Raw genomic sequence first — 13156 nt, forward strand, 5'->3', positions numbered from 1 at the left:
AGAAGCAAAGAGACATGCCCTGGGGATGTGTGACTTTGTTCTAATTACAGTCCAACCTAGAGGAGCTGACACACTTCCAAGATCAGCAGGAGGAGGAGCAGGTGACTGCTGCTGCTGCTGCCCATTATTCCTTCAACAATGATGACCAGCTTTTGAAAGAATAACCAACTAAAGCACTTGCTTCCAAACCAAACCACAGTAACATCTGCATGTCTATGTCTTACATTTGTAATGGAGTAAATACAAACCACATTAACTAATAAATGCACTATATTTCTCTGGATGCATGATGTTGACAGTGATTTTGAGATCGAAAACAAGACTACGTAACAATAATATCAAACTTTGTGCACCAATCCAGAGCCCCATTATGGCGGCAGTGCCCAAAGAAGGGGCTGTGATAGTGACACAGTAAATCCCAGGGTTAGAGCTTCGTCTATGGCACATTTTTCCAGTGTGTCACTACAATATCAACTAGTTGTCTCCAGCTGTGTGTTTTTTTAACAAAAGTGGCAGTCTTTGTAATGCTTAGGTGATATTAAGAGAAATAGGCAACTTAGAGAGTTGAATCTCTACAGCAGAGGTAGTCAACATGAGTCGCCCACGAGGCATGTTCTAAAAATAGAGAGAAAAATGAAGCTTCTAAAAAATTTTTTAAAAAATTATATATATTTTTTTTATTTTTAGCAACCGACCATGGTCTCTACATGGTCGCATTAAAACTCTTCTCTTCTCTGTCGCAGTTTCGGCGCACACCGGTGAGCACACACACACAGACACGGGCATGCACACAGTAGACAAAGAGAGAGAGACCGAGCGGCGAAAAATATGTTGCATGCTTTTCACAATGGGATTTGCTGCTTTAAGCTATCACTATTTTAAGCTATCAGCTATCGCTTTTAAAGCCTTACAGTTCATGTATGTGCGGGTCAAGACAAACATCAACAGGCTGCAGCCTCGAGCTCCATAAACGGACATTTTTGACTGTGCATATCAAGAGTCTGGAAATATTCTTCCAAAAGCCCGAAAAATGCACTGCAGTGACAAAGCCTGCACACTTTGTGGTTGTCATTAAAACAAATGAACACCATGTTTCCTTTAAGTCAGTATTTATCAACCTGGAGTGGTATTTATTTCAGGTTTGGCGCAAGAGAAAATGCTGATTTTAAACGTTCACCTTACGTTGATAGGTTGCGCTGCACATGCGCGACTTGCCGATCTTTATGAGATCTCTGTGAACTCTGTGAAGTTACCTGCCATTTGTATAAATACAATATCTTTTGATCTTTGCCTGACAAAAATACTGCAGTGATAGTTAGTGTACAAGTCATGTAGACTACCGCCTCATCAAAAAGCAATAAGCATCTCAACAAATATGATGCAAAACTCTGCAGTGCACCTTCAGCAATTCATGAACTAGCGTAGAAATTAATCTGCTGTCGAGAAACAATGCCTAAAACGTGCCTCTGGAATAGGGGTGAGATATAAAATTACGATAGACCATGAAATGTAATGGCCTCAGTGCCCCTGTTATGAGACCACTTTCAAATTAATGATTAAAAAGAACTGACAGACTTTGACAGTCGCTGCTCAAAGCATCAGTATTCACACATCACTGAGCGCCTGTTGGAAACAATTTACCCAATAATTAGCTTGAGGGATATCGCTTGGGTTTATTAGACATTTAGATGAGCCTCAGTGGCATGAAGTCAGATGGCTGGTACATAAAATCTTGTATTTCCAGAGGCAAACTATACAGTATGTATTTCATGCTCCATTTCACTATTAAGCAGGTATCCATGACAGGGCAAGAGTGTTAACTGAAGGTATTACAGGGACACAAAGATGTAAGCTCCAAAGAGTCTCATTAGAAAGCCGTGTTACCGATCAAAAAGAGCTAACAACCCACTATCAAAAAGGTATTCAAATTAAGAGTTGCCTCCGATCCTTCCTGTTAAAATCAGCAGGCAAAAACATTTAAAAGTTATTAAATGCCTCTGAGAGTTTGTGTTAATTGCAAGTATTTCCAAAATAAACTGAATGTGCTGGTATTGCATGGTAAGCAGCAGGGGTGCTACTTTATAAACCACAGTAGTCCCTTAAGGACCAGAAGAGAAGTTCCAGACAATTAATTAATTAAGAGTTTGTGTTTGTGTGTGTGTGTGTGTGTGTGTGTGTGTGTGTGTGTGTGTGTGTGTGTGTGTGTGTGTGTGTATGTGTATAAAGATGTATAGATTATAACCAGATGAAGATTTGAGAATTAGAAATTGATCGACAAAAGCGTACCAACATGACAGTATTCAAAGCAGTATCCCAAGATGTGAAGCTAACAATACATTTTTTTAAAAAGACAGGCGCAAGTAGCAACTCCACAAAGCAAGCCAAAGTGCATTAAGTACAGAACATTTGAGGTACAGCGAGGTCTTGTCTGCAAACATTATTGGTGAAAGCATTGCAGAAATATGGTCCAACTCTTGTTTGTGTCTTGACTGCCAACACTGTCACAGACCAGTGGTCTACAATAATGATGGCAGTGTTGCTGACTTAAATGCTAAAATATTAAGTTAGCCGAGCGGTTCACATTTTTTCTGAGACATCCTAGTCTTGGACTGTTCCAGGACGTTTTCAGTGATGATCTAGTGGGTATGACAGACAGGGATCATGCTGTACATGAATATGTTCTTCTCTATGAGAGGAACATGAGTCTATGATTAGTCGTTGTCTTAGAAATGATCTCTCTCATGCATCAACCTTAGCAACCGAACCAAACATGCTAACCAATTTAACACTATTTAACATCTAAAAAAAAAAATTCTGCTGCCTTGTGACGTGACTTTCGGGTGTGTTTGCAGTGTTACCACCACATGACCGAGAGCAGCCCATTTAAAATATTCAAGTGAATAAAATAAGATTCATATGATCCCGAACACAACTCAGAGTAATGGAGGGCTCCGATTGATTCAACCTAGGACAACACTGGATCTACCTGGATATTTTCCATGTGTTTTCAATGACTGGAAAAACGGTCAACTATTTCCCATGTTTTCCAGTTTGTGCGGGAACACTTTACCCAGAGATACTAACGCTTTGGTTAAAGTGATTTGATTAAACAAACTCACATCAACTGAAACAGCTTTCTATTAAAGACAAAACTTCTGACTACCGTTAAGTGTGGTCCCAAGGCAGCGAGAGACACTCTGGTGTTCCTCCCACTACAGAATGCAAATGCATTCAATCTGTGAGCTGAAATGGGCACGCTAAAGACTTGAGCTGAGGTTTTCTATCTTCACAAATCTCCACGGTCACACTGCAGTAATGAGATGCTGCGGACATTAATATTGAACTTGGGTTTCTTATGGCCAAGACTTTAACTAAGATCACTGCTTCTCAAATCAAACAAGCGTGTGATTTTAAAGATCTATGAGAGACCAATGTTTCAGAGGCTGAATATCAAACAAATGAACATAAACAACCATAAATCAAATACAAACACATATAAACATAAATCCACTGAGCTGAACTGGTATCAGGTTTCGAAAGTGAATCTCATACATACTAAAAGAAATTCAGCCCACCATGAACATCTTTGTAATGAGGAAGAGTTTCCAGCAAGAACAAACAGAGGAACTGCAAGAAGGGTGGATAATACAGTCCAAAGGAGACGATGCAGTACATCAATACGTGTACATCATTGACAGCAGTTACCTCCGCTTTTGTTTCAATAATGATTTATTCATTATTATACCAACACTTTGCTCTCAGGCGTCGTCAGACCTTTTTTATAATGAAGCTGACTGACCTTTTTGGGATGGATCAAGTGAGACAATGTATTTTCCAGTGACACTGGGATTTCTCTTTAATGCTGAGGGGCTGTATTGGCAGAAGTTGTACCTTTGTAGCCAGACGTTTGACAGCCTCCTCCCTATGTCGCTGCATCTCGGGGGTGCCCGGGCAGCTGTTGGTCCTCAGCGTGTTGGTCGCACTGGAAGGTGGAGTGGGTTGTGGAGGCTGGCTGAGTGGAAGTTCTGTGCTTGGTCCTCCACTACCTGGAAGACACAGTCACACAATTTGTCACATACGAATGAAGACATGAAAAAATATAGACATATTTAGCATTTAATGCCATTAGATGAATTGGTTTTATGTAATTTGTGAAATCAGATGGTTTTGTGTTTATATTTTCAATGGATATTAAAACTTACTTTTTGGGGAGGCACTGGGACTGTTGGAGGCTATCTGCCGCATTCGACCTCCGTGGCAGCTCAGTGCTACTAGCCGAGAGACGATGGCCGTCTTCCCGTAGCCCACGCTCCCTACAACCACAGCGCCGTGGTTCTCTGTAGACCCGCTGGTCCTTAGGACATCTTCCAGCTGCTGAAAGAGCCAATCTCGGCCCACAAACACAGAGTCTGTGGTGATACTGGGCACTTCGAACAGCAAGGGCTTGAGCATGATGTCCACGGGTTTGTAGGGAGCAAAACGAGCTGAGGAAAAGTAACAGAAAAAAAAGCATTACAAGACAATTCTGTCACTATTTCCCTTACAATTGCAAAAATATTCAGTCAGTGTCTGCTTTTTAGAGAAAGGCATGCTACATGCTTCCGTTTGCTTTTAGAATGAATCCCAATCTCTCTGTCGATAATGGACTTTGGTTTTGAATACTGGCAACTTGAAACGGATGCTGTGTTGTAGTTCAGCCTTAATTTATACCAGAGTAAATATATATTTTCCATCCTTCACAGACACACTTGTTTTGTTCTTCCACAAATGTGCCTTGTACATAAAACACATCTTAAAACTGTATCTTGTGTCCACTTAAGCTTGGATAAATGTTAATTTAAGTGGATTCTCAATATAAGTGGAGTTCCATCTGGTCCACTTCAGCACTAATTAGATTGCAGAACACTTGTTCACTTCGGGAAGCTCTGATCCTCTCTACTAATACTAGAATCACGAATACTAATATGACGGCTGCTTTTACTCATACTACTTGATAGTAGGCCTGTAACAGAATTTACTGAAGTTTCATTCGTTACGTTGACATTAATGTAATGATTACTGGCAAATTCAACATATTAGTGGATGTATGCAATACAAATAAAAAATATTACAGATAACATATTTAAAATCATTCTGCTGGTCAACAGCTGGCAAACCTTTGACCTGACGGTTACAGTGGTGTCTCCCACCGAGACTAAACATATCTCATTTCTTCACTCACTCTCACTCAGTCAACAGTTCAAAAGCACAACAAGTGTGACAACAACAGAAAGCTAAATATATGCGTACATAGAGTAGAGAACAAAGATCATGTCTGAACAGACACTGACTGTTACTCAGTACAAATATTTCTTTATGGATTTAAAAATGAATATAAATGAATCCACTGGCATGATGCTTCTGTATCAACCTTGTGTTTCAGGAAATGTGGAAAAGAAAACAGGACTTTTTTTTAAAGAACAGAGCTAAATAGTTTGACTACATAATGATGTCATATTAAATTATTCATGTTCTCATCAAATATTCACTCTGTGGGATTTCTCTCATTGAGACTGAGGTTTCAAAACATATAACCAAGATAAAGTCTGGTGAACCGAGGACATGATTTTATCTGCACAGCTAAATGTGTGCAGGGAACACGTTATTGATAGCTTAGCTTTAACAAAAATCAGTGTAGTATTTGGACAGTTTTGGGGGTCTGCACTTGAACACACTGGGTTTGAAATTGAACTAAGACTATGAGGCATAAATGCTGACTTTTACCTTTAATCTGAGGGTAATTACATCCACCTGGAATTAACCATGCATGAACTGGAGAGCATGTTGTACATACCTCTTAATAGCAAGAACAATTCCTACAGTGTTTCCTTTACTACCTTATATGGATGTGAACACACCAAACACCATTAGAGCTGGAACACAGCAATTCATCCTCACAGCAACTGTTTCATTTAAAATCTAGTGTGATGGCGCAGAGCCAAAACAATGAAAAACTTTACCACTACCGTTAACACTACAACTGACACAAGTACAACATACATTTTGAAATTGGCATGACCTCAAATGAAGGACTTGGCTATTAAATGCTTTGGCTAGCCGCATGTGCATCTACAGTAATGATGCACAGTGGAGTCACCTTTAGAGTCCTGAGGTGGCCTTCCTCCGGTGTTATGCCAGGGTAGGCGAATGGATGTCCGCAGGGGGGTGTTGCGCTGTTCATCAAGAAAGCCCAGATCTTCCAGCTTTGTGGAACTTGTTGCTGTACACATAGACAGAATAAAAGGTAGAGTGAATCAGACACTTTGATGCCTGTCGAGTGAATTTGTCATATTAACTACAAAGAGTTAGACAGAAACATAAACAAGAGAAAAATGCTGTCCAGTCCGTGCTGGCCAGTCCGTTCTAACATTCACAGTTTGTGCAGGTACCAGTAGACTGCAGTAAAAAGAATACTGGTATCAAAACAGCAATGCTTACTTTTCTTTGGTTGGAGGTGACAGCTATACACAACATAGCAGGGAGAGGTCTGTCCCCACAAACACACTGGGGCATACAAGGAAAGCAGATTACCTTTATATTTCTTTGAGTCTTGTTGAGTCAGTGATTACAAAGCAAGGCAACATCCTGTTCGAAGTATGAGACATGGTCTAAACATATAAAGATGTGCATAAGTGTTTAAAGGTCTCTCTTCCAATTGCTGTTGGCCCTGCTGAAGAGCAAAACCAAAGCCTCCCCATTCTATTTTATCAGTTTCAGCTGGGAAAGACCGTCACAAACACTCCACTCTTCGCTCCCTCTCTCCCCTCACTTTGTTGCTAACTTACTCTCTGGAATGTCCCACTAATTAAAACCCATCTGCCTACAACAGAGTAACTGAGAAAGCTTCCATCAACACAACTCTGACTGGAATAAAAAAAGGCCCTCACGGTTACTTTTACTGCAATGGGTGGTGTTTTCACAGTTAACTATAATCGAGGAGGTTAAACTATTAACAAACAAAGTAAAGAAAACCAGAGAGGCAAACTCATCAAGTTAGTGAGCACCACAGCACTAACACTTGAGCAAATGTGATTCTAAAGCTAAACTCAACAGCTACTTACATCCAACAGCAGAGCCAGGAAGGACAGTGAGTTTTCTCACAAGGGGACTTCCTTGTCCCCAGCGTGGAATATACTTGGGCAGGCAAACAGGCAAATAGGAAGGGAGCAGACCCTCACCTGAGTCTCTCTTTCTCTCTCTCTCTCATGTACTCAGAGTGGATGAGCTCACTGAGGGCACAAAAGCGATTGCTCTGCCCCAGCGCTCCCATGCAGGCACATTGGCAGCATTCAGCCGCTGAGCAGAGGGCTTGGCTGCCACCTCTCTCGCGCTCAGCCAGTCAAAGCATCCAAAGCATTAGGCACTTGCTAAATGAATGAAACGCTTTCCGAAATTGGTAAGCAAGCAACAGAGAGTGAAAAGGGATGAATTAGCGAAAGTATAAATGGAAAAGCTGAGAGATTTAGTCTCCAGTGGCTGATTACGGTCTGTAATGGGCAGCTACTGTACTATTAATCAATGATCCTGGCTGGAGTGGGGCGAGGGATAAGAGAAAATGAGAAAAAGAGGTGAAATAAAGCACAGCATGGGAGAACAAAGGAGGAGGGATAGAGGAGATAGACAGAAAACTCACCACTAATCACCTCTTAAGCCCAATACTGACATGCAGACCTTAAGGAGAGGTCTGTCTCTATTTTTCTGCTGCAATATCTTTAAGATTTCTGAAGTGAAAGTCACACTGTGCCCCATTCTGCACCAGGCACATATTTTTGCTCATGGGTCCAATAGGCAAAGACTGCAGGTGATCCTCAGTTTGACATGCTTAAGTAGTATCAATGCACAAACTATTCATATCGCTCGGTATCCACGATTCTTTCAAAACCAAGACTTCCCACAGGAGGCCTTCATATCCCGCAAATCCCCCTCTTCATTTCTTTTTTTCCCCCTCAGTCTCCATTTTTTCCCTATTCTGACAGACCTCTCTACTCATTGATAGAACGTACATTTGATACCTTGAAGTCGATGCTTGCACTGACTTTGAAGATGTACAAATGTGTCAGACTGTATTGTGATGGAAATTCTTTTTTTCCTCAGGCAGGTCTGCCCTTTGAAACTTTCAGACCCATGTTTCCCATGACAGACGAGACAGGAAGAGGGCTTAGCTCCTTTGCCCCAACCACTGTAGTCCTTCTTGCCCTGATGGGACTTTCCTCCTTACCGGTGGATACAATCAGTATTCCCATCCCCATGCACACCCTGTTGCCGTTTCACATTGCAAGAGTTCATTGTATGAGGAAGAGTGAAAGACTCTTTTTTAGAGTGAAGGCCTCAACAGACCAGGGGGTGACGAGTTAACAACACGAAAATGGGAAATACTTTGCTGTGAATATTTTTCATCAAAACCATTCATTCCAGCAGTAATACAAATTTGGGACAGTAGCAGTCCTTTTTCAATAAAAGGTTTGAATAGATTTGCACACGCGTAGGGAAAGGACCGACCCAGAGCAGAGTCTGGCTTCTGGCAGCGTCTGTCTGAGGTAAATTGCTGCACAGCCTAAGCTGTAAGCTATTTTATTGAGCCAAATGCTCTTAGGGAATTTAACTACCCTCTGGTGACAGGTATGCAATACACTATATATGTATCAGGCTTCTGCTGTGTGATGAAATAATAACTGATAATTATCTTGGCATAATCTTGATATCAATTTGTTGTAATGTATTATTTTTGTATTATAAGTATTTTTGTACTATAAGTATGCAAAAATCACAGAGTAAAGTTATTAGGTCAAGTGTTGTGTGAGAGATGGGCTATGAACCCAAACGTCTTGATATAAGAAATGTGTCGCAATAACATAACCAGGAGGCGAATGTTTAAGAAAATATATTCTTAATTATCACCCACCCATCCGTATTCGTGATAACTGGGATTCAGAAGGTTAAGAAGAATTATCTGTACTAAATACTTTAACATCACCTCTAACTCCAGTCCTTTTCTGCCCTGTTAAGCAACAATTGCTTTAGATTAAGATGACGAAGTGCAAAGTAGAATTTGAAGAGGCCTGCACATAAATTTGGCTTGTTACCATGGAAACATTAAAAAAAAAAACTCCAGCTGCAATGGTCCACTTTTGTGAAAAATGTATATGTGAAAGCTTCACCAACTTGTTCGTAAAAGGTCTTGAACCTTTGATTATGAAATTCTGTTTTTCCACAAGCATGTACTGGATCCTTTTATCTTGCCCTGAGATATGTTTTAGATTAGAAAGTTGGTATTCTAACCTTTCCTTATGAGTGCGAGCAACAAAGTACAGCTGGAGCTATAGGAATGTCATTATTTGGTCATAAACCAAACTATTGGACAAATACAACGTTTTGATCTGATAATGGCATCACATAAAGGGTTAAGATGACCACCAAAGTTATTAAATAATGATCCCAAGCCGAACATGTCATGAATTTCTGTACAAGCTTTCAAGGCAATGCACTCAATGTTTATTGAGGTATTTCAGTCTGGACCAAAGTGGCATACCAGCCAAACAGACAGTCAGGCCAAGAGCGTGACTAAAAGCATATAATTGTGACATAACTACAAACTTAAAAGCACAAAAATGTATCTTTGAAAAGGATTTTCTACATAGGAATAGCATGCACAACTTAAAACACAGTCCAGCTAGGAAAGAAAGACACCTTGTACAGCGTCATGCCGTCAGAGCAGCTGCATAGTTCCTCAACACCTACAGTAGTAGATAGTTCTTGATAGCGGAGTGCTGTCAATCAAACACAGCCAGATGGCTCTGTGGTGGCAGAGAGTCATGAACTAACACATTGTCCCTTTGAGATTAGGTTTTTGGCCAGTTCTGATCGACCAATGGAGTGCCACTGAGCAGAGTTTAAATGTTTTTTTCAAAAATGATGCAGATTGATCTCTGTATAGATTTTTATTTTGCTCCTGTTGTGACATAGATGCACCAACAATTCTATGAGAGCGGACATTTTAAAGAAGTTGCTGTGACCTTTTTGGAGAGCTGGACGACATGAATGGGTTATCTGTTTTCTTTGTGCTTTCTATTCAATCTCTGTCTGAAAAGATCGACGTTTACATGGAGCCAGAGGCAGAGGAGAATTCCATGGCTAACTGAGGACGTCACCCAACATCGACATAAACAAGAAGATACTTTACGGTCCAGCAATTACAGGAGACAAAGTTGTCTTGGGCACTACCAGATAAGACACAAGCTTGCATTACATCAGATAAAACACATCATGACATACGGCTCCGGTTCTACACCTGGACTACAGCAGGTTAAATCTAAAAAGCTATAATCGTCATGATGCAATACTGACAGACATGATTTCGTAATTTGAAAAGATTACTCTCTGATCTTTGCAGACATCATTGAGTCATTGTTCACATGTACCAGACGGAGATGACTTCAGTCCTAATAAAACACAGATGTGAGCTGTACTCAAACCTGACCGTGTCACTGTTCTCCAAGGTTTTGATAAATGAATAACATCCTTAAAGAGCATCACATAACATATCACAGAACAGGAATGTTTGCCAGCGGAGCAGAGGACTTCGGAGGAGAAACAGTGTACTGTACCTCAATATGGATCAGACCACAAAGCTCTGTCAAATAGCAAAGCACCACAGCTGCACTGTAGCACAATTCCTGAGCCACAGTAACCTGAACTCAATCTCGCTGTCCGAGCAACCCGACCACAAGCAGATCAAGAGTTTAAAAACATTAAATTCCATTGGCCACAAATAATATGGCCCTTTGACTCTGTAATCGTTTTTTTTTTTTTTTAAAGCTTAAGAAAAAAAGAAATTGTGTTACCTATAAAGAACTGTGTCAACCATTGAAAGATACGCAGTCTCTACCTCTGCTTAAACATACACTCTTCTCTACAGAGTTATTCTGCACTATATTAAAAAGAGAAAGGAAATGGTCTTGAATTAAATATTAGTTAATTATATAATGTGATTCCAACTGAATCAAGACAGACATTTATTTTAGTTTGGTGAGAGTTGTCTCAGTCGGCTTTCCATACTGGTCTATATGACTCAAAAGGACTGTATTCTCAAGCAATGCTAAATGCTCAGAAGGACATACAGATTTATGTTTTCTTTTTAAGCACAAAGAAGCCAATGCAAAAGCTCATTATATTTGGGCCTTCAATACACAGCAGTTACTGTTAAGCAAGGCAAATTCATTTGGATGGCACATTTCAACAACAAGGTAATTCAAAGTGCTTCACATAAAACCCTTAAAAGCATCAAAACATAATGCAGAAGAAAACCAGATTTAAAAACAATACACAACAAAGAACATTCACTGAAATAGTCAAGAAGAAAGAAATAGAATAAAAGTTGCAGTGCAGTTTAAGAAATACAATGCAGTAGTGAGATGCAGAAATTGATTAATATCCTTCAATCTGGTTCAATTAAAGGCAACAGCAAACAGTAAAGTCTTCAATCTGGATCTAAAGGAGCTGAGCGTCTCAGCAGACCTGCAGCTTTCAGGGACCTTGTTTTAGATATGTGGAGCAGAATAACTGATCGCTGCTTCTCGGTGTTTAAATCTAACTCTTGGAACAGAAAGTAGACCTGTCCTAGACGACTTAAGGGTTCTGTACTGTAAATGTGGTCAATTATTATTATTTTTTGCTTAAAACAGGCAATATTCTAATTTTAAATGTCAGGGGTGGCAACTTTAATGTTGCCTCATACAATATGGCAGAAAATAGTTTCTGTGCTGAATGGTGGCCAAGATAGTGCCTCACACTACCAACTAATGATGCAATTACAAACTGCTACTAAAGAGACATCACAATTCAGCTCTGCCAGTGGTGACAGGTGGTGCAAGCCCACATTTGTGCAACTTGCCACAGTGCACACAGTGCTGCTGGAGTTCATACAACAGTTCAGCGACCGTGTATGTTTGTGCGTGTGTGCATGGGTGTGTGTGTGCGCGCTTACCAAGCCAGTGCAAGTGACCCTTCTCTGGAATAAATGGACATTCCACATACATAGTTAACATTCTAGAGGCACAGCTATAGCCCTGTTGATTGGCATGAGACAGATGGGCAAAATCCACTTTGCCTCTAACAGAATGTGGCCTTTGTAGTGCAACTAATGTTCTAATAAACATTAATGTTACAATGCTTAGTCAATCAACAGAATAACTGAACTGAGTTTTATTTATATGCATGCAATACTATTGCAAGTATTGCTTTATTATATATAAAGAGAGAGAGAGAGAGAGAGAGAGAGAGAGAGAGAGAGAGAGAGAGAGAGAGAGAGAGAGAGAGAGAGAGAGAGAGAGATGCATATGTTCTAAGTCTACTACACATAGGGGTCTCTTGTTTTTTTCAGTTTCAAGAGACAGCTACTCAGTACCTTTCAGATGTCCAAGCTCCTCAAACTTAGCCCAACGCTGCGAAGAAATGTCACTTTATTGGTTGCTACTACCCTCTTGAATATAGGTATGTAGATCAACTGTAAAAGAGAGAGCTCTCGCTTCATACCTAAATTATTCTTCATAACAGTAAAGCACAAGGTCTGTATCACTGCAAATCCGCCTGTGGAACTCATTTTCAATTTTACTCTCATCTGTCAACAAGACCCTGAGATACAGTGCATCTGGAAAGTATTCACAGCGCTCCACTTTTTCCACATTTTGTTATGTTACAGCCTTATTCCAAAATGTATTAAATTATTTCTTTCCTCAACATTCTACACGCAACACCCCATAATGACAAAGTGAAAAAAGTTTGATGAAATCTTTTTAAAATGTATTAAAAATAAAGAACGAAAACATAACATAAGTATTCACAGCCTTTGTTCAATACTTTGTTGAAGGTATGATTCTACAAGCTTGGCACACCTATTTCTGGGCATTTTCTCCCTTCTTTGCAGAACCACTCAAGTTCCATCAGGTTGAATGGGGAGCGTTGGTGCACAGCCATTTTCTGTCTCTCCAGTGATATTCAATCAAGTCAGGGCTCTGGCTGGGCCACTCAAGGCCATTCACAAAGTTGTCCCGAAGCCACTCCTTTGTTATCTTGGCTGTGTGCTTTGGGTCGTTGTGCTGTTGGAAAATGAACTATCGCC

At 40.2% G+C, this 13156-nt stretch overlaps 1 protein-coding gene across 10 annotated transcripts in view; it reads right to left on the minus strand.

The window, feature by feature from the left end:
• Window positions 1-13156, minus strand: part of tanc1b (tetratricopeptide repeat, ankyrin repeat and coiled-coil containing 1b) — a 92600-nt gene that overhangs the window by 22026 nt on the left and 57418 nt on the right. For all 10 annotated transcript variants that reach the window (XR_011077300.1, XM_068572174.1, XM_068572170.1 and 7 more), the window contains 3 exons: window positions 6137-6259; window positions 4203-4484; window positions 3892-4046 (listed from right to left, as the gene is read on the minus strand). Coding sequence is in view for 9 of the 10 variants with exons in the window: in XM_068572174.1 (XP_068428275.1) it covers window positions 3892-4046; window positions 4203-4484; window positions 6137-6259 (560 nt within the window). In the remaining variant the exon portion in view is untranslated. The remainder of the gene's footprint in view (window positions 1-3891; window positions 4047-4202; window positions 4485-6136; window positions 6260-13156) is intronic.

The sequence above is a fragment of the Clinocottus analis genome, unplaced genomic scaffold, assembly GCF_023055335.1.
Source record: "Clinocottus analis isolate CAN_PGR_092001 unplaced genomic scaffold, fCliAna1.0.p SCAF_12, whole genome shotgun sequence".
NCBI lineage: Eukaryota > Metazoa > Chordata > Actinopteri > Perciformes > Cottidae > Clinocottus > Clinocottus analis.